The 26986-nt window shown below is 45.4% G+C and overlaps 7 protein-coding genes across 15 annotated transcripts; 4 read left to right on the forward strand and 3 right to left on the reverse strand.

Annotated features, from left to right (window-relative positions):
• Positions 1–102: 102 nt before the first annotated feature.
• LOC6548163 lies at positions 103–17614 on the forward strand. 8 transcript variants are annotated; one of them, XM_026980634.1, is made up of 24 exons: positions 103–150; positions 1918–2265; positions 4318–5116; positions 5293–5385; positions 5447–5504; positions 7604–7743; positions 7802–7975; positions 8311–9372; positions 9780–9864; positions 9918–10734; positions 10789–10972; positions 11039–11150; positions 11211–11360; positions 11417–11467; positions 11535–11844; positions 11903–12040; positions 13347–13783; positions 13851–14442; positions 14507–14684; positions 14752–14945; positions 15007–16588; positions 16651–16860; positions 16922–17032; positions 17094–17614. In XM_026980634.1, exons 2-24 carry the CDS (start codon positions 2240–2242, stop codon positions 17280–17282), a joined length of 7692 nt encoding a protein of 2563 aa, XP_026836435.1. In that variant the 5' UTR covers positions 103–150; positions 1918–2239; the 3' UTR covers positions 17283–17614. The 8 variants fall into 8 exon arrangements, with proteins under 8 accessions (XP_026836435.1, XP_026836437.1, XP_026836439.1 ...); XM_026980636.1 differs by lacking the exon at positions 103–150 and adding an exon at positions 353–592; XM_026980638.1 differs by lacking the exon at positions 103–150 and adding an exon at positions 353–588 and having other exon boundaries at positions 11909–12040.
• Positions 5522–7006, reverse strand: LOC6548164. Its single transcript, XM_001975234.3, has one exon. The coding sequence runs from the start codon at positions 6318–6320 to the stop codon at positions 5595–5597; it is 726 nt and encodes a 241-aa protein (XP_001975270.2). The 5' UTR covers positions 6321–7006; the 3' UTR covers positions 5522–5594.
• LOC26526309 lies at positions 5522–7051 on the reverse strand. The gene has a single exon (XM_026980640.1). The coding sequence runs from the start codon at positions 6859–6861 to the stop codon at positions 6400–6402; it is 462 nt and encodes a 153-aa protein (XP_026836441.1). The 5' UTR covers positions 6862–7051; the 3' UTR covers positions 5522–6399.
• On the reverse strand, positions 7060–7573 carry LOC26526475. The gene has a single exon (XM_015157323.2). It carries the CDS (start codon positions 7486–7488, stop codon positions 7087–7089), a length of 402 nt encoding a protein of 133 aa, XP_015012809.1. The 5' UTR covers positions 7489–7573; the 3' UTR covers positions 7060–7086.
• A 52-nt stretch (positions 17615–17666) lies between the features above and the next one.
• On the forward strand, positions 17667–19731 carry LOC6548236 (SET domain-containing protein SmydA-8). Its single transcript, XM_001975232.3, has 3 exons — positions 17667–17970; positions 18022–19285; positions 19371–19731. Exons 1-3 carry the CDS (start codon positions 17918–17920, stop codon positions 19518–19520), a joined length of 1467 nt encoding a protein of 488 aa, XP_001975268.1. The 5' UTR covers positions 17667–17917; the 3' UTR covers positions 19521–19731.
• Positions 19732–19806: 75 nt separating this feature from the next.
• LOC6548235 (SET domain-containing protein SmydA-8) lies at positions 19807–21628 on the forward strand. Its single transcript, XM_001975231.3, has 4 exons — positions 19807–19871; positions 19927–20055; positions 20114–21242; positions 21297–21628. Exons 1-4 carry the CDS (start codon positions 19807–19809, stop codon positions 21468–21470), a joined length of 1497 nt encoding a protein of 498 aa, XP_001975267.1. The 3' UTR covers positions 21471–21628.
• Positions 21629–21800: 172 nt separating this feature from the next.
• On the forward strand, positions 21801–26950 carry LOC6548234 (uncharacterized protein KIAA0930 homolog). 2 transcript variants are annotated; one of them, XM_001975230.3, is made up of 7 exons: positions 21801–22441; positions 23123–23289; positions 23346–23768; positions 23832–24279; positions 24936–26261; positions 26374–26523; positions 26584–26950. In XM_001975230.3, the coding sequence occupies exons 1-7, from the start codon at positions 22324–22326 to the stop codon at positions 26622–26624; spliced, it is 2673 nt and encodes an 890-aa protein (XP_001975266.1). In that variant the 5' UTR covers positions 21801–22323; the 3' UTR covers positions 26625–26950. The 2 variants fall into 2 exon arrangements, with proteins under 2 accessions (XP_001975266.1, XP_015011750.1); XM_015156264.2 differs by lacking the exon at positions 24936–26261.
• Positions 26951–26986: the final 36 nt, after the last annotated feature.

Genomic DNA, 26986 nt, shown 5'->3' on the forward strand with positions numbered 1-26986 from the left:
CTGCGTGTGTGTGTGTATGTCACGGTGTTGTGTTGTGCGTTTGTTTTGATTTCTGCAAGGCACGCCAGATCAAGTGTTGCAAAAGCATTGGTCCCGGGCCAGTGCTGCTAAGTACTTTTATCGATATCAGTGTTGCGGGCCAATAAAAAGGTACGTACGGGGATTGTAGTTGGGGGAATTCGAATCTGTCTGAAATAACTAACAATGTGCCCATAATGCTTACATTTATAATTTATTTAAAATTTCAATATATGTTCAGGCACATAAGCTTAATGAACAGACGGCCAGAGTATAATTTGCGTCAAATAAAGCGATACGTAAAAATCCAATGTGTTAGCTAATTCTTATCTTCGGGAAGGTACTCAGTTTCTACCAATCGTAGGTACGGTACGAGCACTGAATTCCGTACCTAACCGCCGCCCTATTCAACACTGGCAGATATGCGCTCTTTCTCGTCATTTCATTCCAATTTTCAAGCTGAAAAGAAAAGAACGTCGTGTGCGTGTTGATGGCGCGATAAGTGGAAAAAATAAAAACTTTTTCGCAGCTTTGTGGAATACAATTAGTGGCAATACAAGTGCGTTTTAAGTAAGTGCGTGGCGAAAGTGGCGGAGCAGAGAAAGAATGATGCGCAACTCGCTACGCGTGAGCTCACTGAAGCAACAAAAGCAATAAATAAAAAAGTGACTTTTACATGCATTCCGCGCACCCACACACTGGCGTTAAATACATACATATTTAAGTGCATTTGTGCATGCTCGTCAACGGGAAAATCGTTTATTCGCGAGCTTGCAATTGCCAGGAAATATTGTACGCAAATTTGTCTAAAAATGATCTCTAACCCATCGCACTCAGACAGACGCAGCGCGCTTATAGGGGCAGCGTATGTATGACGGCATATGTGTATTTATTTTCCACACTCGCCCATCGCTGTAAGTGAGTGTGAGTGAGCGGCGCGCGTGTGTGTGTGCGTCGAGTGCTGAACTCTTGAACTGCAGTACATGGCTTTAATTCGATTTTAGGGATGTGCGGCTTGGCGGAGTGGGAGGCGATCGAATTAATGAGTACATGATAAACAACTGGACGCTTTCCGAGGCTCCGAATCGCTTGTTTTTCTCTAACAAGTGGCTTGCGGCAGCCATATTGTTTTGCCTTGCGTTTGCGGCGATGATCGCACTCGCACCCCCACACACACACACACACTCAGTCAGTCTGTCAGTCCAGTTTGTGTGTATACATATTTATTCAATTAAATATTTGCGTTTAATTAAAAAGGAGTGAAACTGCAACAATTGATTTATTTAGGTAAACAAACAGTGAGATCAGTGCAAATTCAAAGAGAGAGAGAGAGTCTTTGTTTTTATTTTCGGTTTTTCGTCATGCTAATTGAACAAGCCATTAATTGAACAATCAGCTGTTCCAATGGAAAATACGCAAATCTGGAAAGGATCGCTGGAATTTTCCTGCTTGTGTGTCCGCTCTGACCCATTAGTATAGCATTAGTATTTCAGTTTTTCGGCCAAAAACTTGTTTTCCCCCCAACCCCAAGACGTCATCCATTAAATGTTTCGTGAAAACTAGTCAGCAAAAAGCACAACAATAAAACCAGCAACAACTGCTGCCTGAGAGTGACAAAGAGAGCAGGAGACAGAGATAGCGAGAGTGAGTGAGAGCGCGGGGAGAGAGCCATAGGCATTGGAATATGTATGGCTTGCGCGTGATTGTGTGGGTGTGCTGTTCAGTTATCTGTGTTGAAATAAAAACAATGAAATTGCAAGGAGATATCTGCCTGAACCCTCTCCGATCTGCCCCGCCCCCTTAACCCTTCACCACCCACTCAAAAAAAAGCAAACAAATATTTTAATGTACATGCATTAATGCCCGAAATGTGTTCAAACGAATTTTGTGTGCCCACAGGTTTAAGTGAAAAGTAGCAGTGCAAATATATACATACATATCAAAACCCATTGGAATAGTGCAACCAAAAACACATAAAACAGTACTAAAGCCGCGAAAATCAACGCAATTAAATCACTTCTGGATTCATTTCGGCCCGGTATTACTAGCTAATTTTAAAATAGCTGCCGAAAGCATTCCGCAACCACTGCTGGTGACTGGTCCCAAATCAATGCGAACAATACTCCACGGGATCCTCCGACTTCGAGTGGCTTACGCATGCCTTTGAATTTGCATCTTCGCACCCGCACAGCAGCCAGCAAAAGCCATCGCAGAAAACCCTATGGATGACCCATCAATCAAAAAACGGTGAGTTCAACTGCTCCACTGTCTCCATGCGCTATAATTTCCCCCACTTTGCCACTGGTGGTTAAATTGTTCGCAGTGCGATAAGAGTTTATCTTTTGTCCTCTAGAGACTTAATGATTGTTATTTTCGCTCTTATTGGCAAGCAACAGTCGATTATACTAATAAATATACAGTATGGAGGCAGGTTTAATGCAAAGTTTGAAGGCAGTGTCAACTGGTTGTTAGGATTGAATAATTTAAATGAAATCTTGGAGTTATGTGTGCGAGTAGTCACAAAATAAGCTAAAGCTTTTCATATGTATATTAATCATAGATTATAAGAAAACTTAAAAACTGTTGACCTAAGTGCTTTGCTATGTGGATTTAGGCAAACCATAAATTGTACAACCGACATATTATTTGATCTGGGAACTGCCAAGTTATGTAAGATCGTTGTTCAAATTATCTTGAAGTAAGTAAATATAGCCAATAATATAGGTAAATAGTTCCAAAGCCACATACAGATGATTTAACTGTGCATTAGATCACCGATCAACTTTTGTAACAAATTACTAATTCATTTGACCCGTGATTAGTCACCAAACGTTGTTTGAAAAATTCCAATTGGCGAGGTGAAACTTTTCGCCGTCTCACAGTTCTGAAACGCACTGTGTTTGCTGATTGTTTATACCAATAGTTCCCCCAAGCTTGGGGTTGTTTTTGTGCGGTTTCGACTACCAAATGGATGACTTAATACATATATACTCGCACCAACTTAGGGAGCGGCCAGTTTTCACATTTTACCATTTATTTCTTTTATTGCCACCGAGGGAAGTTTTAGCCCAAATAGATTGGCGAAACCAGTGACTTTCTAAGCATGCTAGTGTGTGCATTTGGTGGTGGTGTCTTAACTACGAATTGTATAATACCCATGCAAAATGATTTAAATCTATTAACAGCTCACTATGCTCACCATGGTGTTGTTGTCTCATTTGTGGGCCTTAACAGGTTTTACTCAGCCCGTCAACGGGCTGCATCAAGATTTCCTCAAAATTAGGCAGCTATATTTAGACATAAAGAGAATTCACTTGGATCAAATGGAGAGACATGCTATTGACATGGGCGGCCAATCAGTCAAAAAAGTTAATGTAAACATTTGATTTTTGGAGGTCTTGCCCGGCTGTTATGGAAATAACTCATCATAATGATGAATACACCAGGCGGGAAATGAGCTTTTATTATATTCCGGTATATGGACGGGTCCGAAGGTACACACTGTATACTCGGACTGTGTACATACATACATATATCCATTCCATTCACATGCAAAATAATCAAATAAGCGGCAATTAAACTGTATCTATTCTTCTGGCTGATTTCATTTTAGCTCAATTAAAAGAGACCCACCAGCGACGACAAATCGCTTCGCTTTGGCTTTGGCCGTGACTTTCGTTACATGTTTGTCGCATTCACGGCGAGGTCTTGATTAGCCACTAATCTAGCTATCTGCTCTTTAAAACCCAGCATACCACATGGGAATCGTTGGCGAAGAGCAGAAGCAGTTCCGCCATGAAATTATTTAGCATTGATTACCTCCCATAGATGATTGAGCTGGCAATCTGCAGGTTCTATTCACTGCCTGAAGTCTGGTATTTTAAAGGGCATAAAAACTTACTAACCAATCAGCCTTCTGTTATAGTGAATGAACAATAGAAATGTATTTATTTTAAACACAGAGGCGGTAGTCAGAAATCTGTGTGTATAAAAAGGCGATAATAGGTTTTACAAGATAATTAAAATGGTGCTGGTGACAACCAATCTGAGTAAATGGAGATAAAGATTTGATAAATAGCGTTGGATGGGTTAGTCACTCAAAACAAAGACTTCGAAATAATAAAAATAACCACTGAGCTATGTGTCTTTCATATTGAATTATTTGTCATTTTCATTTTTGCTTTAAAGAATTCATATTATGCGGGCATTGTTTATCTGATTTTCATTTTACTTCACTTTATCGGAATTAATTTTAAATAAGATTTTTAAATTAACTACATATATATTTTGGTCCCTCAGGTTACTAGATTTATATACTGACGAACATGAATACGATGAGGTTCAGGAGATACCAGAAGAGTCAAGCATTCAGCCCCCGGAGTCATCAACGAGCCATCCCAGCACGAACGGATCGAGCCACTCAGGACCTGGAACTGCAACTGGATCAGGAGCAACATCTGCAGGCCCATCACCGGTTGCGCCACAGTCACCAGCTATCGTTGTGGACTCGGTTCCCGAGCTGCCAGCGCCCAAGCAGAAATCTGTGAAGAACTCGAAGAGCAAACAGAAGCAAAAGCAGTTGGCGAACAAGTCGAAGATTCCACGGTCCCCTTCGCTGGCGAGCAGCCTAAGCAGTCTGGCCAGCAGCCTCAGTGGTCACAGGGATCGGGACAAAGATCGGGACAAGGATCGGGACAACCACAACCCAAACGCCGTGCCGCCGCAGACGCCGCCGTTGCCCTCGAGCTACAAGCAGACCCAAATGAATGGTGACACCACATCTGCAGCTGGTGGTGGTGTTTCTGCCCCAGCCACGCCCACCACCGCCAATAATAACAATGCGAGCCACAACAACGGCAGCGTAATGGGCGGGGGCGTGCAATTGAATCAATCGGACAACGCCAACCCTGTTCTCCAGGCGCCGGGGGAGCGCAGTAGCCTCAATCTGACTCCCCTCTCCCGGGATCTGGGTGGTGGCCACTCCCAGGAGCCCACGACGCCAGCGACCACGCCGACTACGCCAAGCCTAGCATTACCAAAAAATTTTCAGTATTTAACCCTGACTGTGCGAAAAGATAGCAACGGATACGGGATGAAGGTATGTGTTCATGCTTAAAGGGTTGCTGCTTTCCTTGCTGTGGATATCTGAAATTTAACGTAGAGCATTAAGTAAGACTTTATATAGCTTATTTGTAGGCTTTATCCATTAGCTTGAGCAACAAACCATGATAATAATTGATTTACTTCTTAAACCTTTTTCTAAATCATTTACAGGTTTCCGGAGATAATCCTGTGTTTGTGGAGAGTGTTAAACCCGGAGGCGCGGCGGAGATTGCAGGACTGGTTGCTGGCGATATGATACTAAGGGTGAGTAGGATACATTGTCCTCTTGCACCCACTTTTCTTATGTTCTTGACTATAATTTTAGGTGAATGGCCATGAAGTGCGACTAGAGAAGCATCCAACTGTAGTGGGCCTTATAAAAGGTATGAAAACACAGTCCTTACAAGAAAGTAACCAAATTTATATTGTTGAGGTTACTGTACAATAAATTTGGTCAATGAATTAAGGGATTTCTAGGTAGCGGTTTCTCGAGGTGTTTTTCGGCACTGTTTGCAGGATTTGATGGGCTCCGAGCGGGGTTCTGACTGGGGTTTCTCACCGCATCTACACTTCCCTTCATCGCTGGGTAGTCTGGCGCACTTGCGTTTGTTATCCTTCCAATTTTCCGCCTGACGTTGCTTGCACTTCGAGCACTCGCACGGTGGCTTTTTGGGCAATCGCGGCTCGTAGATAAAGCTATCCCTGTTCCGGTCGCATCCTGGTGGAATCAGAGGAGCCTTTGGGCAGTCCTTGTCCTTACAATGCGGTGGGACTAGTCCTGGTGGTCTGACCAGAGGAGTCTCGTCCAGCTGCCCCTTGGATATCTTTATTTCCTTCTTCGTCGACTGGCTCTCCTTAATGTACTTTTGAATGGTTTCGTTAAAAGCATTGACAAAGCTTGGTACTTTTCCCAAAAACGATGCCAGTCCAGCGGGAATGACGCTCAGTAAGTCGAAAACCGACTTAACTAACTGATTGTAGTAATGGATGCCAAAGAAGGACCATTCTCCTTGCGGTGGCGGCCTAGGCGGGCAGATGTTCAGTTGACGTCGCGCCCGATCGGCGTAGGGTTCAATGCGCTCCACAGTTTCATCGTACACATCCTGCGTCTTGTTCGGCGATCCCCACACGCCGTAGTTCTTGGTGACCATTACCACAGCATAGACAACGCCCGCTCGCAAAATCAGGCCCACTACCATTTTACCTAGCGTCGGAATCCCGAACTCCCTGTGATGCTTAGGTGTGACCTCGAATTTTCGACAGCCAATGCCAGGGTGTTTAGGATGACACTTTTTTGCCACACGTTAAGTCGTCCTTGATCTTGGGTGATCGCAGTGGTCGCTTTGATTTCGTTTGATTGGAAACTTGCATTTCTCGGGGAATGTTTTCAAAGAATTGTGCACCACTGCTCTCCGAGAAGACTTCGCCATAACGCTCAGAACGATAATCTCCATAGAATTTCGATATGTTCGTATGCTGTTCGTTGCTGCTTTTGTAGCTTTTCCTTGAGCCGTCAAAACCATGGGATAGGATCTTCTGGGTCTGGTGCTTAAAGTCCTTAGCCCAGTCGGGCATGCGAAGGGAGAAGTAGAAGCCCCGCTGGAGGGCCACATTGCAGCTGCTTGCAGCCACGAAACTGAACTCGCTTTCTCCAAACAGTTGAGGGCCCATTGACTTCCAGGACTTCTCGGAGGCTGCCAGGACCATCTGCTCCTCCGGCTTCAGTTGGCTCACAGACATGTTTATTCCGTATATATAGCCCAATAGAGAAATTAATTTGTTTCACTTTGATTATAATGGATGAAAATCGAGGGTTAAATTTTTAATTCATTTTTGATTTTAAATTTCTAGAGAACTTTGAATGCTTAAAAGTAAAAGGTTATGTTTACTAAGTTTGGTGAAATTTCTAAACCATTAATTAAATGATTTGTCAATTCATTTGAAGATGCTTATTTATATGTGAAGTCATTTATCTCCCCTGAAGAACTGACATATCCTAACGCCCACCTTTTCAAAGGTTGCGCTCCAGTAGGACGGAATACCTTTTAGGGCCACCCATGTCTTAGAAAATGCCTCGCCAATGGTTTCGCCCAGAGGCTTTGGTGGGGGTTCGCAGAAGGTGCCCTTGGGGCAAAACTTTTTCTCTAAATCCTCTTTTTTCTTTAGGAGTTCTTTAGATATAGTGGTTCCAATATCTGTGCCCTCCTGTGGCTTGTCGTTTGAATTTTTTGTCTTCAAAGGTTCTTCTGCTTCTATTCCAAGTTTACTGCTTGTGGGTTTGATTGGTTCGTCCCAAACTCCTAGTTCTTTGACCAAGTAAATGGTACTAGAAAATAGCACAAGCTTCATGAGCCTGCGCATGATCATTTTGAATTTGAAAAGGAAATATTTTAAAGAGATAATGATTAGAAAATTTGTAAAAAAAAATATTAATTTCTGACAAAGTAATCAAAGCTTCTTATTATTTCTTCAAACTTTCAAGCCTCGACAACTGTTGAGCTGGCGGTGAAGCGAAGTCAGAAGCTAACGCGTCCCACTTCGGTGTCAGTGGTAACGCCCTCGACCCCGATACTTTCTGGACGAGATCGTACCGCTTCTATAACTGGACCACAGCCGGTGGACGTAAGTATCTCAAATGGGAGTCATAGAGCATCCTAATGTCATTGTCTTTTAATTGCAGAGTATTAAACGAAGGGAAATGGAGACTTACAAGATCCAGACGTTGCAAAAAATGCTGGAGCAGGAGAAACTAAATCTGGAGCGATTGAAAAGCGATCAAAATAATCCGAGCTACAAGCTGTCCGAGGCGAATATTCGTAAGCTGCGCGAGCAACTGCATCAAGTGGGAGCCGAGGTGAGTGAGGGAATATTTCTGTAGGGCATATCTATTTATACTTTAGGCAATATAGGTCACCAAAATCTCCATAAGCCCAGGAATCCTTGCCCTCCCAAAACATGATATTAATGCCGCAAGCAGATGCCAGGCAGCTCTGTTAACCCAGCTAATAATACAATCTAACAATGCTATTTCGCTGTTCGTAACCGTTTTGAGTTGAGTTGAGTTGAACGCATAATGAAACGAGAGTTCCAAAGGGATTTAGTTGAAACCGAATGATGCTACATGATCTCTATCTTTCTCTTCCATTTCGCGGCATTCTAACGCACTCCCATGATGAAACCCTAACACAGGATGCACCGACTGTTAAACTTCAGGCGGCCGCTGGCAATAAGAACACAGCATTACTAACGCCCAACCAAATCCAACACTTGTCCGCGTCCGCCACTCACAGCAATCAGCAATTCCATCATCTTCACCACCACCACAATCTCCACAACAACAATTATCCGCCACAGCAACAGCCAGCTAGCACCTCACCTGCATTCCTGTCCCTCCTGCCGCGTTCCCTTTCGTCCTTGTCGCTGGGCACGCGAAAAAACAAGACCGAAAAGGACCTAACGACTACATCTCCCTTTGGCCTTACGACGGATTTCCTGCAGCAGCAACGGATGAGCCACCAAGCGGAGTCAATGTCTCAATCGATGCATCAGCACACCAGCACTCCGACTTCGCAGCAGTTCTTCCACCCGCATCAGCAGCAACATCGCTTTAAGGAAACTGGGCCGTCTTCGAAAGGCAAAAACAAGTTCCTGATTTCGAGGAGTTTAATTGAGGAGGATGTGCCGCCACCACTACCGCAAAGGAATCCGCCCAGGCAGTTAAACTTGGACCTCAAAAACGGAAACGCATCACCGAGCGGCTCACACCTGGTGGCTCCAGTTTCCGATCTGGATCGCGCCACAAGTCCCCAGTTAAATAGATCCCAACAGCAGCCACTACCTAGCAGCACTGACAACAGCCCGAGCAATGCCAAGTCCAAGCGTTCCAAGATCAAAACGAAGGCCTTATCGGATCCCAAGATGTCCACCCAGATGTTTCTGCAAATGGAATCGGCGTGTGCGGCTGGAGTAGCCGGAGGATCCATCGAGGTAGATGGTGGTCCACCACCACTACCGCCTCGTTTGCCTGGCATGATGACGGAGGACATGAGCCGCGGCAGCTGTCAGAACCTCGCTCAACCCAATTCCGTGGGCACTGCCTTCAACTATCCTCTGGTTTCCACAACAACAGCGGTGCAGAACGATAACCTGAACATTGCCTTTCCCTTGTCCCAACGCCCCAACATTGTCCAGCAACTGCAGCAATATCAACAGCAGCAGCAGCATCAAATGAGCGGTGGCCAGGCCACAGGCGTAAGTAGCCAACGAATCACTCGATCTCTATCTCTCTGCAAAGAAACGCACTGCCGAAATCCTAACCTTCTAATTCTTTATTTCTTACACCCTTTTCATTCTCTAACATTTCTCTGTTTCATGCTTCTAATTAATTAATTGACGCCATCATAAGTTGCCAATGTTTATAATATTAATTTAAATTAGCTTACCGCTAGCTCAACTAACAGCAACCGAAAACACATTTGATTACTCACTAAACAATGAATAACACGCAGGAAATTCTTATTTTGGGTATATTGTTTGCATCGGAGATGTAGTTTTTGAAAAGCTATTTACAGGTTGAATTATTTCTTATTTCGTGTGTAACTTGGGCCAAGTATTGTTTAGCTAGATATTTTAATTTCTAAACGCCTCTATGCTCACAGGCTCTTGGACAGACCCCGAATTTGGGAAAAAACAAACATCGACGCGTTGGCTCTTCACCGGACAATATGCATCCCCGTCATCCGGGTAAGATATATTTTTGCAATTTAATGCCAATCTCAATATGAAATCATGAACAGATCGGTTAACGAAAACAACTTCGGGCTCGTGGGAGATTGTTGAAAAGGATGGCGAATCCTCGCCGCCAGGAACACCGCCACCACCATATCTATCGAGCTCTCACATGACCGTGCTGGAAGATCCTAACGAGAACAGTCGCGGAGCAGCAGCCGGATCAGGAGTCTTCATCGAGTCGCATCAGTTTACGCCGATGGCGGGAGCCTCTTCCCCGATCCCGATATCCTTACATTCCGGCCACATACATGCGGCCCAGTCGAACGATACGCAGAAGGAGATCATCTCGATGGAGGACGAAAACTCGGACTTGGATGAGCCTTTCATTGACGAGAACGGGCCCTTCAACAATCTAACTCGTTTGTTGGAGTCCGAGAACGTCACTTTCCTAGCCATCTTCCTAAACTACGTGATCTCAAACTCGGATCCCGCGCCACTTCTGTTTTACCTGATTACTGAGTTGTACAAGGAGGGCACCTCCAAGGACATGCGCAAGTGGGCCTACGAAATCCACTCCACATTCCTCGTGCCGCGGGCTCCATTGTCATGGTATCGCCAGGATGAATCCCTAGCCCGCGAGGTGGATAATGTCCTGCAGTTGGAGTATGACAAAGTGGAAATCCTACGGACCGTTTTCCTACGCAGTCGCAAGCGCGCCAAGGATCTGATCAGTGAGCAACTGCGTGAGTTTCAGCAGAAGCGCACCGCCGGCCTGGGAACCATATACGGACCCACGGACGACAAGCTGGCCGAGGCGAAGACGGATAAGCTAAAGGAGCAAATCATCGACAAATATTTAATGCCCAATCTGCACGCGCTGATGTGAGTACATTAATATATTTACCTACTCTTGTATTTACACATTTATTTTTCCAGTGAGGATGAGAACGGTTCACCGCCGGAGGATGTACGCAAGGTGGCGTTGTGTTCGGCTCTTTCCACCGTCATCTACCGAATTTTCAACACTCGTCCGCCTCCAAGTAGCATCGTCGAGCGGGTCCACCACTTTGTGAGCAGAGACAAGAGTTTCAAGTCGCGTATAATGGGCAAAAATCGCAAGGTAAGAGATTTGGAATGTAATATTTAACCGACATTACTTTTTAAATAAAAATCGATCACCCTGCAGATGAATGTTCGTGGTCATCCATTGGTATTGCGTCAATACTATGAAGTGACGCACTGTAATCATTGTCAAACGATTATCTGGGGCGTGAGCCCGCAAGGTTATCATTGTACAGGTGAGCGTCTCTCTTAAATTTGCTTTTGAAGTGAGTATATTTTTAACTTCCGTGTTGCAGACTGTAAATTGAATATACACCGTCAGTGCTCGAAAGTAGTGGACGAGAGTTGTCCCGGTCCATTGCCCCAGGCAAAACGTCTTGCCCACAACGACAAGATCAGTAAACTCATGGGCAAAATTCGACCGCGCGCCAGCGACGTCATTGGAAGTAAGTAGGAGTATCTAACACTGAAACGGAAATAAATGAAATGTGTTCTTTTCTAGATGAAAAGCGCAGTCGGCAAGATGAGGAATTGGATGTTGAGTTGACTCCAGGTGCGTCACTTAAAACCCACATTAAACACTTAATTAACTAAATAATTCTGATATTTGTTCTTTTCAGACCGTGCTCAGACGTCGATTGTACGTCAACCCTCTGATCGGCGGCCGGATGCGAACATATCGATAAGGTCGAATGGGAATACCTCCTGCAACACTTCGGCGCTGAACACTACCGACCTGCAAAGTTCTTTTCACGGCAGCTGTGCCAACGACAGTATTAACCCCGGTGGTGGAGCCGGATGCAACATGGATTTATCTACGAGTGTGGCGTCAACGACTCCGTCAACCAGTGGATCCGTGTCAGCCGGTCTGAGTGCGTTTGCCGAGCTGAACGCCCTGGATACAGTGGATAAGGAAGCGCGTAGGGAGCGGTAAGAATATTTAAAGTGGTATTAATTTCCGTTTAATAAGATACCTTATCCCCCGCAGTTACAGTCAGCATCCGAAGCACAAAAGTGCCCCAGTCTCCGTGAATCGGTCGGAATCGTACAAGGAGCGCTTGTCCAACAAGAGGAACCGCAACAGTCGCCGCAAGACCTCTGATCCAAGCTTGTCGTCGCGTCCCAAGTAAGTTTAAGAAATCGATTTCGCTGCCATCTAGGATAAGAAGTGGAAGTTCTGACCTACTGTCTTTATTTCTTGTCCTCCTTCGCCGTCTCAGCTTACCAAATAAATTCTTTCATTCCATTGTCATTGGCTGAGCCACTCCTTAGATCCTCTCAACTAAAGCATTTTCCTACGCCTTTCTGTGGCCGCGAAGTAACCGGATATTAATTTTACTAATTAATGTGAAGTGCGACGCACTGCAATCAATATACGCTGTCTGCTTTCCGTTGTCGCGTCTCTGTGGCGCAAACTTTCCACAGACTTTCCGCCACACGTTTATTCCAAAAGATTCGCTTTAGTTTGAGTTTTTAATTAAACAATATACAAGTTGGCAAGGATATGATTAGCAGACATTGCATTAATACATTTTCATGGAATCGCTGGGAACCCGCTGGGTCGTCGACCAGGGTATCCAGCCTTCGACTAATCATTACCACAGACCTCGTCTAATGTTTACGATGACTATTACCGCTGTATATATGTTTAGCAGCCACTGTAGATAGGATAGTTGATTAGACGCCGGCATTGACATCGATTATATTGTCCGCCCCGCTTTTTGCACCGCAATGTAGGTTACGCCAGTCCGCTCCCGACCATGTTAGCCAATGCCAGTATGCGTCCTGGCTTCGAGCTATCCTCGTTTCGTGGCTTCCTGTTGACAAACTGTTTGAGCAACTGGTCCCGACATATATTCCTACCAACACCTGCCAGAACTGCTGCCCTTTCAGTGGCATTTCTCGCGTTGGAATTGACTCATCAGTCCGACACGGAACGCAATTGAAAATCAAAATAGTGGCAATGGAAAGAAACATTCGGTTCAATCGCAGTAAAAGCTTCAAGACGACTCTGAACTTTAATAGCTTCAAGTAAATGAATATTGTATTTGATTTTTGATTTGTGAGCTCCAATTCTATTAGTTGATCACATAATACTCGTGATAAAGTTCCATGTACATGGAATTATTTTTGATGTAAATCTAAAAATAAACCTTTCGGATGTTACACTTATAGTTCTGGGAAAATGTGTGCACACATTCAAATTGATTGAACTTGAACGCATTCGAAATGATCAAAACATACAGTTGCTATTTTATTGACAAGCCCTAAATTATTTTTTGAATTTATTTGTATTTGTTTTTAAATTTACATAATCGAACTTGCACTAGACTTGTACTATATCTTTTTCATTCGCTGTCTACACACATTTTTTTTACGCTTCCTTAACGAACACATTCAATATTGTTTACTTTTCTTATCTTCTAACAAAGTGATGAGCAACTGGACTTGGGTCTTTCGAATGCCAACTATGTGGCCAGTTCGAATTCTAGTCTCTCTTCTGCTGGCGGCAGCGAGAGTCCCAGCACATCGATGGAGCATTTTGCTGCAACCGGAGCAGCGGGTGGCGTCCAGGTGCCTCCAATGGGATTGAACCAGAACCAGCATCCCCATTTGCTCATCCAGCAGCACGCTCAGCAGTACTGTCAGCAGGATTCCTTTCAGGCAGGTTTTGCAGGGACCGGTGGGAGCAGTGCATCGAGCAACTCTAGTTTCTGGAATGCTGGTCACCCGTTGCCTGTAGGTCGTTGGACTTTGGAGAGCGAGGATGAGGACGATGTGAACGAGGTCGACTGGAGTTCCATGGTGGCCGCAGAGGTGTTGGCAGCTTTAACGGACGCTGAGAAAAAACGTCAGGAGATTATTAATGGTAGGTTTATCCTAATATTTCTGTTTAACAAACTATACTGAATTGATTTTCGTTTATTTATTTTAAGAAATCTATCAAACTGAGCGCAACCATGTGCGCACCCTAAAGCTGCTGGATCGACTATTCTTCCTGCCACTCTATGAGAGTGGATTGCTGTCACAGGATCATTTGCTTTTGTTGTTCCCGCCCGCATTGCTGTCGCTCCGTGAGATTCATGGAGCCTTCGAGCAGAGTCTTAAGCAACGACGCATCGAGCACAACCACGTGGTGAACACCATAGGGGATCTGCTCGCTGACATGTTCGATGGTCAGTCTGGAGTCATTCTCTGCGAGTTTGCGGCTCAGTTCTGTGCCCGCCAGCAAATCGCCTTGGAGGCCCTCAAGGAGAAGCGCAACAAGGATGAGGTGCTGCAAAAGTTATTAAAAAAGTCGGAGTCACACAAGGCATGTCGCCGCCTCGAACTGAAGGACTTGTTGCCCACTGTGTTGCAACGCCTCACCAAGTATCCGCTACTGTTTGAGAACCTGTACAAGGTGACCGTGCGCTTGCTGCCCGAAAACACTACCGAGGCGGAAGCAATTCAACGGGCAGTGGAATCCTCTAAAAGGATTCTTGTCGAGGTCAACCAGGCAGTAAAGACAGCGGAGGATGCTCACAAGTATGTATTTATTAGAACGCTGTCAGTTGCTTATATTAAATAAACTTTTATTTTATTTGAACAGGCTGCAAAACATTCAACGTAAGTTAGACAGATCCTCCTATGATAAGGAAGAGTTTAAGAAATTGGACCTGACCCAACATCACCTCATCCATGACGGCAATCTGACGATCAAGAAGAATCCCAGCGTGCAGCTACACGGACTTCTGTTTGAAAACATGATTGTTTTGCTAACCAAGCAGGCAAGTTAACCGCCATAGTAGCATTTTAATGAAGTTGTTAATTAAAGGATTACTATTATATCTTTAGGATGATAAATATTATCTAAAGAATTTGCACACCCCGCTATCGATCACCAATAAGCCAGTCAGTCCCATAATGAGCATCGATGCGGAAACTTTGATCCGGCAGGAGGCGGCTGACAAAAATTCCTTTTTCATCATCAAAATGAAGACATCACAAATGTTGGAGCTACGCGCGCCCAGTAGCTCGGAGTGCAAGACGTGAGAAATTTCTGCATTCCATCAGTCAGTCACTTCTTAATTCTTAAATGTTATTTCGCAGATGGTTCAAGCACTTCTCGGATGTGGCTGCGCGCCAGTCTAAAAATCGTTCGAAGAACGTCTCGAGCAACCATGACACGAGTATTAGTGATCCAGCTCTCGCCGCTATTCCGCATTCCAACACCAAAGAGTCGTTGGAGTTGAGCACCGATACAGTACAGCCATTGACTGCGACAGCCACATTGACTACCACTCCCTTGGCCCCAATGTTGCCTATAGCCACGGTTACACCGGCTCCAGCGACCAATAATAGTAACGTTAGCTCTATTACTGGAATTCAGCTGCGAAACCCTCAGCGGGATGCGACAGCAAGTGAATCTGATGCGGATTATGTAAACACACCAAAGCCGCATTCGAGCCAAAATGAAGTTAATCGCTCTATGTCCATAAGGAGCACTGGGGAGCCCATTCAGAAGTATCCTGCGAATGGGACTGAAGCAAACGACGTTACTTTACGCCACTCTCAGTCGACTAGAGAATCAGTTAGACCGGGTTCAACCGGTGAGGAGAGAAACTCCACCTACGGTATGGTTGGAGGTAACTCCAAACGCGACAGTGCCAGCATTGTCTGCTCGAACAACTCGAACAACACGCGCACCCTGTTGATGCAAAGCCCCTTGGTGGACCCCACGGCCATTCAGGTCAGCATTAGTCCAGCCCACACGGCGGAACCTGTGTTGACTCCAGGAGAGAAGCTACGCCGCTTGGATGCCTCTATTCGGAATGATTTGCTGGAGAAGCAGAAAATCATTTGTGATATCTTCCGTTTGCCTGTGGAACACTACGACCAGATTGTGGACATTGCCATGATGCCAGAGGCGCCGAAAGACAGTGCAGATATAGCTTTAGCTGCTTACGATCAGATTCAAACCCTGACCAAGATGCTGAACGAGTACATGCACGTGACGCCTGAGCAGGAGGTTTCAGCGGTGTCCACGGTGGTTTGTGGCCATTGTCATGAAAAGGAAAAGCTTCGTAAAAAGGTGGCACCATCCTCATCGTTTTCCTCATCACCACCACCGCTGCCGCCCCCCAATAGGCAGCATGCCCAGGCTCAGGCCCAGATACCGCCATCGCGGCTGATGCCAAAACTACAAACCCTTGATCTTGACGAAGTTGCCATACACGAAGACGATGACGGATACTGTGAGATAGACGAACTGCGCTTGCCGGCGATTCCGTCCAAGCCACATGAACGGCCCACAACGCCACTGGCTCCGTTCAAAACTGAGCCAAATACTTCACAATCTGTTGTCATAGATTCCTCGAAACGTCAAACCACTGATGCCGATCCTGAGAAATTACTGGAACAGGAACAACTCGAGGGCGTTACGACGGAGAACAAGGCTGAAGATGATGATGCGAAAACTGTTCCGTCAGATAAGCTTAGTGAATCATGTAATGAAGAGATGCAAAGTGTGGAGACGGATATCACAAAGGAAATGACAGTTCCAACGACCTCTAAGAATGAAGCTGCGACAACAGCATCGGTGGATGACTTACCAACCCAGAGCCGCGAGATAAAATCGGCTGAAACAGCCAACAAATCTGTAGCTGACAAAAAGGAAAATAACGAGCAAACCGTAAATAAAAAAAATATATATTATTTGTTATAAGTAATCTTTTAAATAATTATCCACTCCAGATCGAACAAGACGAGGTATCCAGGGTCGATAGCTCCACACAAACATCACCAACTGAAGCGCCAAGGGAGACGGATAAGTTAACTGGAGGATCGAGCAGCACCTGTGGGCCGAATCGCATTCAGCACGCCAGTGTGCTGGAGCCGAGTGTGCCCTGCCATGCACTCAGCAGCATTGTAACAGTACTGAATGAGCAGATTTCCATGCTTTTGGTGGGTTTTCATTTTGTTTAGTTTGAGATAAACTCTGTAACTTCTCTTTACCTAATAACAGCCAAAAATTAACGAGCGCGATATGGAAAGGGAGCGTTTGCGTAAAGAAAATCAACACCTTCGTGAGCTTTTAAGTGCACTGCATGATCGACAGCGAGTGGATGAAGTAAAGGTAATAACTCGAAATTTCAAACCAAATATATCAGAAATGTTGACACTGTGCCTTTCCTCAGGAAACTCCGTTCGATCTTAAGAAGCTGATGCATGCTGAGGATGTAGAGTTTGACGATGATATTGACGCCATTTCCAACAGTTCGCTGACGCCAACGCCTACGCCGATTCCCACGGTCTCACCTAGCGCCAGCGGCCAGGCACAGACAGCGGAAGCCATCAGGATTACTAGCACTGAGGATGAGGAATAGGAAACTTGTTTACTTTTTTTGTATAAAATACATATTTGTTCTTGTTTTTCCCGCACGCATTTGACCAATTGAATTGGCGGCGTCTATGTTTTACGAGTAGCCTTTCTTAGAGCATGCCTTTTACTACTGTTAATGTAGCTTCATTTGTTTTCTTAAAATATAATGTATTCCACAAGAGCCGATAACACTTTAAATTAAGTCTAACATTGTCCCCTCGTATAACTAATTAAATACATATATATATGCATATTATCGACTTAAAAAATATCAGATAAACACACAATGTTTGATACATTTATAAAGAACAATAAACAACATAGTTATTGAGAAGATTAACAAAAATGTTCATATACATAATTTTCCGTAAAGGGAAAACAAAGTAAAAAGTAGACACCTTAGTGCGGCATCACCTCCTCCAAACGAGTGATTCTATAAATAAATCAACATCTCGTTCGAGCTACGCACGCAATTAGCAAAAGTACTTAGCAATACGACAGGGCTTCTGAAAAAGAGGGATATTCCTCAACCAGCAGCACTGCAGAGTATATTTATAATTGCTCAGTGCGTTTTAGGAGAGTAAACGAATCGTTGGCACAGTCACTAAATCACTTCTCGCCAGGCAACAGACGTAATCGATGCAGGAATTTGGCGAAAATATTCAGCAGGCTCACGATGAGAAGCTGGGCAGGTATGTTCAAATAGCTTTCCAAAGCAATAATTAACTTATATTTCTGTGCAGGCATCTGGTGGCTAGTATAAGCATCGAACCGGGAGAAACTGTATTGGAGGAGCGACCCTTGCTGGTAGCCCCGCACTGGGAATGCCATCAGCTAAAGTGCGCCCAATGCCTTCAGGAATCCTATGTGATATGCCGAAGGTGTCAGGTATTTCCACTTTGCATGGATTGCAGCCAGCATGATGAGTTCGAGTGCGAGTTTTTCGCCAGTGGGGCGGGAAAAGCGCTCTGCAAGGATATTCTTGTGAAGAACTTTGGCATATGTGGGCTTCTAAAGCTCCTCCTTTTGCTGGAGAATCCCAATACGCAAGCAGATTGCCAAATGCTCATTGATGTTCCTATAAATCTGAGTGATTACCGCGACGGAGAAGGAATGTGGCAAGAGCACGAGGAGCTAGTGGTGCGTCCGCTAATGGAGAGTGGACTAGTGGATGTTCTACCCACTCAGCAGTTAACTTCGGATGTACTTCATGCTCACTGCATACGTATCGACAGTAATTCCTTCGAGGTGACCGCCAAGGATGGGGATACCTTGAAGGGAGTTTTCGTTTGGGGTGCTACTTTACCGCATCACTGTGTTCCGAACACGGTGGTGGCCTTGGATGAACAGTTCAATATGAAGCTATATGCGGCGGTTCCCCTGCAGCCTGGTGACATTATCTACAACTCGTACACCAATCCGTTGATGGGCACCAGTCAGAGACAACACCAACTGCGTCTAAGTAGGAGACTGGAGTGTTCCTGCTCGCGCTGTCTGGATCCGACTGAGATGGGCACCCACATGAGCAGCATAAAGTGTAAGGAGTGCGGCGGATTCTCAGTTTGCGAGATTGATTTAAATGGAAAACTGGGAGACTGGCGCTGCCCGGATTGTAGAGCTCTGCTAACCGCGGCCGAAGTCCACGAACTACAGGCCGAAGTGGGATCAGCTTTAGTAGACGCCATGGGTGACCTACAGGTCTATGAAGCTCTGCTGACCCAGTACGGGCCACTGCTCCATCCCAACCATTTCATGCTGCTGGATATCAAGCAGAACATTGCCAGTATTCTGCGAGCGGCTGCCCTAATGAACTCCATGGACCAGCCGTGCAAGAAACTTCTCGCCCGCCGGGTGGAACTCTGCTCCGATTTACTGCCCGTCTGTCGGGCTGTGGTTCCAGGCATCTCCAAGCTGTATGCCATTGGTCTGTTTGAGTATTTGCTGGCCTTGGTGGAGCTGGTGGAATTACAATTTGCCGAAAGTGATCTGAACAAAAAGGAATATGTGGTGAGTATATTAAATAAATTTTAAAATTGAATTCAAGTATATGCCGCTTTTAAAATTGAAATTATTAAATGCGTGTATTTTACAGGCTCATTTAAGGACCGCAAGTCTGGTGGCCACGGAAGCAATGGAACTACTTCGTTTTGAGCCGGAAAACTCAGCAGAAGGCTATCTTGCGGACCGGATTTCGATGGAGCTGGAGCGGATTGAGTCCGATTTGAAGAAATACGGCAGATAATATACCCACGTTAGGCATCTTGTATCCGCTTTGTGCCACTGCTGTGGCGATTTTAAATTTAAAACAAATTTGATTAGTCGAAGGGAAGCGAACACAATGCGCTCCCTTCAGTTGTTGCCACTTTTACATTGTGTACCGGCGACATGGTTCAACGTTTGGCTGGGTGGGGGAATCATTGACCAAGAAATAAATAAAGAATTGTCGTTCAATTAAAAATAAGTTGCCAGCATGGCGCTGGTTGTGTTGTCAGTATGCCAAAGGTAGCCAAAGGGAACGGGAACAGAGAATGGCCGCAGTAACCGACGATTTTGCAAAGAAGTGCGAGATAAAGCAGAATGACACGCTGGGCAGGTGGGTGCATCTATAACCCATTTTATATATTTAACTCCTACGGGTTTCCTTCAAGATTTGTGGTTGCCTTGTGTAATCTTCGGGCTGGCGAAACTCTGCTGCTGGAGAATCCCATCGTGGTTTTGCCCCAAATGGGTGATAGGCGCTGCTCCAAGTGCTTTAAACTAACCCAGAGTTTTTGTAGGTGGGTGAACTCCATACATATTTGTTACTCATTTACGAATCTTATGTAAGCCCTTTAGAAAGTGCCATCTTTTGGCTTTGTGTGAGGATTGCTCGAATCATGATGAACGCGATTGCCGAAGGCTTGCTGAAATGCATTTTTCTGCCGACCAGGTGGAGCTGCTCCAGAGAAAGGAGCACACCGAAATCCAGCCAGTTCTAAAATGTCTGCTGTTAAGAGAACACGAGGAAACCCTGCCCTTGTACGAGGAAATGTCCCAAATGGAGTCCCAACTGGCGACTAGAAGAGGCACAGATATATGGAAAAACTACCAGGAGCACGCATTTGCTCCTTTAGATGCTGGTGGAGTGCTAAAACAACTACGGGGCTCGGCGGATGAGGACCTGGTGCAGGGCCTTCTAGGCATCCTGGACATAAATGCATACGAGATAAGGGCTCCGGAGTCAGGTGGCGCCATGAGAGGACTGTATCGTAGGGCGGGACTCTTTGCCCACAGCTGCATGCCCAACCTGGTCATCTCAATAGATGACGAGAAACGTATAAAGGTCTACGCCAATCGATTTATAGCCGCCGGAGAGATCCTTTACAATTGCTACACCAATGTGCTCCTGGGCACCGAGGAGCGTCGCCAAATCCTGAAGGAGGGCAAGTGCTTTGACTGTACCTGTGCGCGATGCCAGGATCCCACCGAGCTAGGAACACACATGAGCAGTTTCATGTGCAGCCACTGCTCCTGCACGGGTGGCTACATAGTTCGTCAGCCGAATACGGGAACTTGGCAGTGCCTTCTAAATCCGGAGCATACACTGAAACAGGAGTTTGTATCGAACATGCTGGAGCGGGCTAAAGAGGAAATATTTCACGCAAGGGATGATATATACAGGCTGGAGCTCCTTTTGGCCAAGTTGAGTCGCCTTCTGCATCGCAATCATTTCCTAATGCTTGATTTAAAGCAAAATATCGCTTCTATATTGCGACAGATCCTTCAGAATATAGCAACGCGACCAAATAAGAAGGTCTATGAGCGGAAAATTCGTTTGTGCCAGGAGATATTGTTGGTACTCAAGGTCGTAACCCCTGGAATCTCCAGATTGAAGGCTATCGCCCTCTATGAGCTGGCCAACACGCAGGCCGAATTGGCCAGAAAGATGTATACGGAGATGGAGCACAGTGCCAATGACCTTCTGGTGGGAATGTCCTGGATTTATTCCTTAATATTACCTTAATGAAATTTTTTCCAGGCGGAATTGGAACGAGTTGAGGTCATGCTGCGGGAGTCTCTGCGAATGCTCCTATTTGAGCCACTGGCCACGCCAGAGGGTCAGCTGACGCGAACAATGCTCCGAGAGCTAAAGGAGCTGCAGGATGATATGAAAAATCTTCGAGAATCTAATGACGATGTGGTAAATCAGTAAGATCTACGAGTTTTCATATTCAAACTGGTATTTGAATTCAATACACATTGATACCAATTGATGACTTATTAATGCTGACAGATTCAACTTTTTGAATTAAAATTTAAATCCGAAGGAGGATACAATATTACTTGAGTTAAACTTAAATTCAAATAAAAGTTTGGCAAAAGCAATCAACCGAAAGTAGAGAACGTAACAAGCTACTTTATTGGTTCACTCTCAGCTTTAACTAAAAGTCAGCCTCTTGGGATTCTAAAATCTCTATAATCAGAGTTTGCATTGACGTATTATTTGAATTTAAATTCGATAACTTGTATTGAGCTTGTTGTGCGATTAACTGTAAGTTTGCTGTTATCGTTTAATTGACAGCTTTTGCAACACTACTGAGTTTATTTATTGTTATTTATCTTTTTGTGCATTAAACAATAAAAGCTCAGCTAGACAAAAGAGTTAACCGTGGAATTTTCGACCTTTTCAAATAAATAACATAAGGAAGCGGTGAAATTATGGGAACAGCTGATGACTGATAATACAGAGGGGTATGCACCTCAAATAAGGGATAAAACAACCCTCAAGTGGGAAAAACCGAGGGTCTGCTGCTCAGTTGCGATTTGCATGTGCCGTGGTGATAAGGTGTTCCTCTACGCCGCTTGATTCTGCGACAGCAAAAAATTCCCAACCGCGGAGCAACAACAAATGCTGCAATATATACAGCACTAGTAGCGTTCCCGCACCGCTGCCGCCATCCCCGCAAAGGCCGTAATGTGTTGGACGTTGTGAAATAGTAATACTCACCATTCTACATCGACATTCATCATCCGGAAGCGCGGAATCGTGGAAATCCACCTTTAGGATGGCCCTCGCCAGTGCCGCCGCCGCCCTCCTGAAGGGCTCCCAGACGCCTCTGCAGCAGCTCCTGGAGGACATCAACTTCCAGCGCACCAAGGAGATGCGCCAGCTGCTCAAGGATGGTGGGTACAGCCCTAATCCGGACACCGGAGCTCCCCGATTCGGTTCACATAGCAGGGAAAATTTGTCTACATTTGCACTTTATCGATTTGTCACGCAGGGCAACCCCCAAGGATGTGTGTGCTTGTGTGTGACCTGCTGCGCCTGTGTGTGTGCGTGGCTTTTCCGCCCCACTTTTGGGCAACCTCTTTGTTTTCCTTTACATAAGCGGCTTTTACTTTTATCGGCTTAAATGGCAGTATGGGAAAACCGCAAACAGCTGTTCACCTGTCGGTCAACATCAGCATCCCCCAGTTCCCCACAATTCCTCTAAATCCATAAGATGGGGCAGAAGCATAAGGTTCCTAGAACTATGATTGCAAATAGAATTTCTATTTCAATAATTTTCTTTAATTTGTATCTAAATAGTTAAATATTTTGATGGTTAATGGAATGGATTCAGGGAATTAATTCGTTCCATTTCTTACTGGTGTACTTTTATATTGTTTGTATTCGAGAAGTTTAGCCACGCTTTGGTCATAATAATTCTACATTACAAATTATATAAGATACATATATACATACATAAGTATATACTTTTTCCATTTGTCCTTTTGGATTTCATAACTTTGAAGCTCAAGCTTAAAAGGTTTACTCTTTTCATTATGGAATTACACTTTAACATATGTTACCATGTCTTTTAGATGGCGGTTTCGTGGTCCTACAGGGCACCACGTACTGGACGGACCTGTTTGTGCGCCACTTCCTCTTCCAGACAGAGCCCGTGCACAGCATCGACTCTGACGACTTGCTCTTCTTCGTGCGCAAAAAGCACGTGAAGAGCTCCTCACGCCAAATGCCAAAATTTGAGGTAAGCATCAGGAATTACCACAAAAACCTATTGAACATATTGTATTCTTTAAACAGACTGAGGTGGAGGTATTCCGCAAGGACTCGCGCAAACTGCCCATCGGCGATCCCGATGTGGACTGGGAGGAGACGGTTTATCTCAACATGGTCATTCATCAGTTCGATTACACGTTGACACTGGCCATTTGTACCAGGACGTCGCCCAAGGAGCTGCAAGTGCTGAGAAGGCATTCGCAGAGAGTCTACGCAAGCCCCAGTCGTCGGAAGATGGACACCAAGGGCGAGGGCGAGGAAATCACGTATCCGCACATCTGCTTCATGGTCGATAATTTCGACGAGGTTTTCAGCGACATCTTGGTACGCGACGGGGAGATGGTGTGCGTCGAGCTGGTGGCCAACGACAAAGATGGAGCAGTCCAAGGGGTCATCTTCTTGGGGTCCATACGCTATGATGCCTTAAAAAAGGTGTACGATGCCAGGGTAAGAGCAATCCGAAATACGCTCTGTATTTTCCTATCCTAACTTGTCCATTTTGCTTCATAGCAATCCAGTCTGAGTTCCAAGGTGGCGCAACGCATGTCCTTTGGCCTGTTTAGCAGTGGTGCTGGTGTCCAAACGCGCTGTGAGTTTGTCCGGATGAAGGGACCTCAGGGAAAGGGCCACGCCGAGATGGCGGTGACCAAGCCAAAAGGATCCGGTGTGGAGACACCCACCAGCGAGCCGGGATTCTGCGCCACTGATATGTGGGACGAGTGGGAGGAGGAGAACGATGACTATTGCACCTATCGACATCAACGACGACTCAGCGACCCGAGCGCCAATCTCAATAACTTCTCACGCTACGGGTGGCGTACGAAGAACTCAAATAACCAGGATATGGTGGGCAGTGGCACCAGTCCCAGTGTAGGAGTCAAAGCGCGATCGGAGAATGAGGGACTGGACTCGCTAGCTAGCGAGGTGTCAGAGATCGAGGCTGGAGATTTGCGGGACGGTCAGTTTGAACATTTACTTCTTTATCATAGTTTCGTTTTCATTTGAGCATCCTTTAGTTGCATGATATTTAGAATTGTATTACTGCTTACAGTTGTTGCCGTAGTTTATGCTGCTTTTCCGCTTGCTCCTTTCATTTTCGTTCATACTCCTGATTTACTTCTCGTAATGTGTTGTCGTTCCATTGATTTTCCTTTTACAACTTCCAACTATCAAATTTATATACACTTTAAGTGTGCCCCTAAAAACGACTCCAGAGTATATATATAAAGAGAACACCAGACATTGCCGAGAAAGCAGGACAAAAACTACACTAAGGACAACCAAAATTATATTCCGTTTGGCTTATTGTTTGACACTGGATTTTGGTTTAAACGGGAATCGTTCACCGCATTCCGTAGTCCCGATCATTTTCCCAATTCCCAATTCCCATTAGAAATTGTTTGGTGGCTTGACTGTATATTCATTAGACATTCATTCATCCGCCTGTTATCGATCGATCCCCTAGGTTTTATTTGTGTTTCCCTATTCTGGCTTATCATTTCCACTGCTTTCTGTTGCCAATTACCGATTAAGTTGCTTGGGCCGATCCTCGGTTGTACATGTGTGTCGATGTATATGCTTTTAAAACGGAAAAACCGATCTATCTACTTGTAGATCAGCAACGTCCTGCTTTCTCGGCCTCTGCGGCAAAACTGCACCCAAATCCGAACTGCGAGACACACAAACTCGCGACTGGTGACCAAGAAAAGTTGCCCCAAGAATCTCCTGGTGAGGGTACTTCCTCTGCTCCAGCGGAAGCCGCTGTTCCTGCTGTTACTCCGCCCCCATTGAGTGCCGCCGTGGAGGTCACAGTTTCCGGCGACAACAGCGGCACTGGACAAATCTCAACCACGGGCTGCAATTGCTTTGGTGGCAAAAAATGTAAGAAGCGCTGGGCGTCGGCCAAGAACACGGACACCCCGGAAATGTCCGAAGTATACTGTCCCAGTTGCGAGGATCCGTCCAACGAGTCGCCCGCCTGTCTGGCCAAGATGCCCGACAAGCGGCCCACTCGTCTCAAGCCCAAGAGCAGCATCCTGAGCGTGGAGAGCGAGCTGCTCGTGGGCAAAAGAAGTAGTTTCCGGCTACCATCAGAGATCAAACGCAAGCAACAGGGCGGAAGCATTACGAGGAGCGCCTCCCTGAGTGCCGCTGATCGTAGGACCAGTCTCCCGGTAGCCACTAAGAGGATCATACCTCCAAGACTGCGCACGGCCAAAGCCAAGGATCTCGAGAAGGACAAGGAGAAGGAAAAGGATAAAAACAAGGAGAACGATAAGAAGTCTTCAAATCAGAAGGTCAACGGCTCTGCGACCAACTTTCTGGCCAAGATGTCGCCGAAGCGGCTTAAAGCCGGCAAAGAGAAGGACAAGGACAAATGTGGCGATAAGGATAAGGGAAAGGACAAAGGCAAAGCGATTGATGCAGCTAAGAAGAAAGCTGTTGTTAATAATAACAATCCAAGGCCCGACACTTCCAAATCGGAGGAGTACGAGATCGCCGATGATGCTACCTCCCTAAATGGTAGTGAATCAGAAGCAGTTGGAGCCGCCAAAATGGTCATCCTCAGTGAGAGCGACAGCAAGCTAATGATTAGCGTGCGTGGACGAGAAGAGCTGCCGGTCGTGGATTCCCCCAAGACCCCGCCAAAACGTTTTGAAAAGTGTGTCGGCTTGCCTGTGGAGCCAGAGAACCATCCGCTGCAGCCGGACGAGAACAATGAGAACGAGCAAAGTGATATCACAAACGTGATATCGCCCACGGAACTTACACCCATGCTGGATGCGGCCAATGGCAACGAGGAGGCCACCAGTGCTACGCTTCCGAGAACAGCCAAGCAGGCTCATATTAACAAGATGCTGCATTTGGTGCCCAAGCGCAGAACACCCGATGGCACTAACATCTACTACTGGTGTGATGTGCCCAAAAAGGCAATAAAAGGTTATCTCCTAGGCTCTATTTCATAATTTTTGATATATTCCGTATGCATGTACTTGGATTTGAATAACTTTGACTGACATAAAGTGATTTGGTGTGCCTTATATACTTTTAGAGCTCGACGATGGCGCCTACAATCCCCTGTGGACTAGTCGAGGCTTCACGCAGTCTTTTCATTTCTGGAAGGAGAATAGAAGACAGCAGTCAACGCCGCTCAACGCATTCCTCACATATGTGACACTGCCCTGGTGGAGCATTGCAAAAGGTGAGATACTGAAGCCGCGCTTAAAAACAGTCGATAATCTCATGTAACTTACTCTTTCAGATCTCTTGGATCACCGGGAAACGCCTATTTTGACCTTTTAGTATTAACTTAATCTGCAATTGTGATTTAAATGCTTTATAGTTCTCACGTGTATTCCCTATTTATCGATCGAATGCCAACTGTGTGATCAGTCCAAGTTTGATTTATCAGTATATTTGCTATGTTCTCGACCAATGTTGAGTTTCCTAAGGCGCAACCTCACGAATCATACTATTTCGTGAGCGGAAAGCAAACCTACAAATTTATGAACTACAAACTACGATAGTGAACTCTGTTACCGATGATATGGAAATATATAATTGTAATATTATTTGTAAATTGTACGGCAACATTTATACCACGAAATATATACCGAATAGAAAAGACACGAGGCGAAAGAAAAAATATTCGAGGAGCCAGTAGA

This window comes from Drosophila erecta, unplaced genomic scaffold, assembly GCF_003286155.1.
Source record: "Drosophila erecta strain 14021-0224.00,06,07 unplaced genomic scaffold, DereRS2 tig00000092-arrow-pilon, whole genome shotgun sequence".
NCBI lineage: Eukaryota > Metazoa > Arthropoda > Insecta > Diptera > Drosophilidae > Drosophila > Drosophila erecta.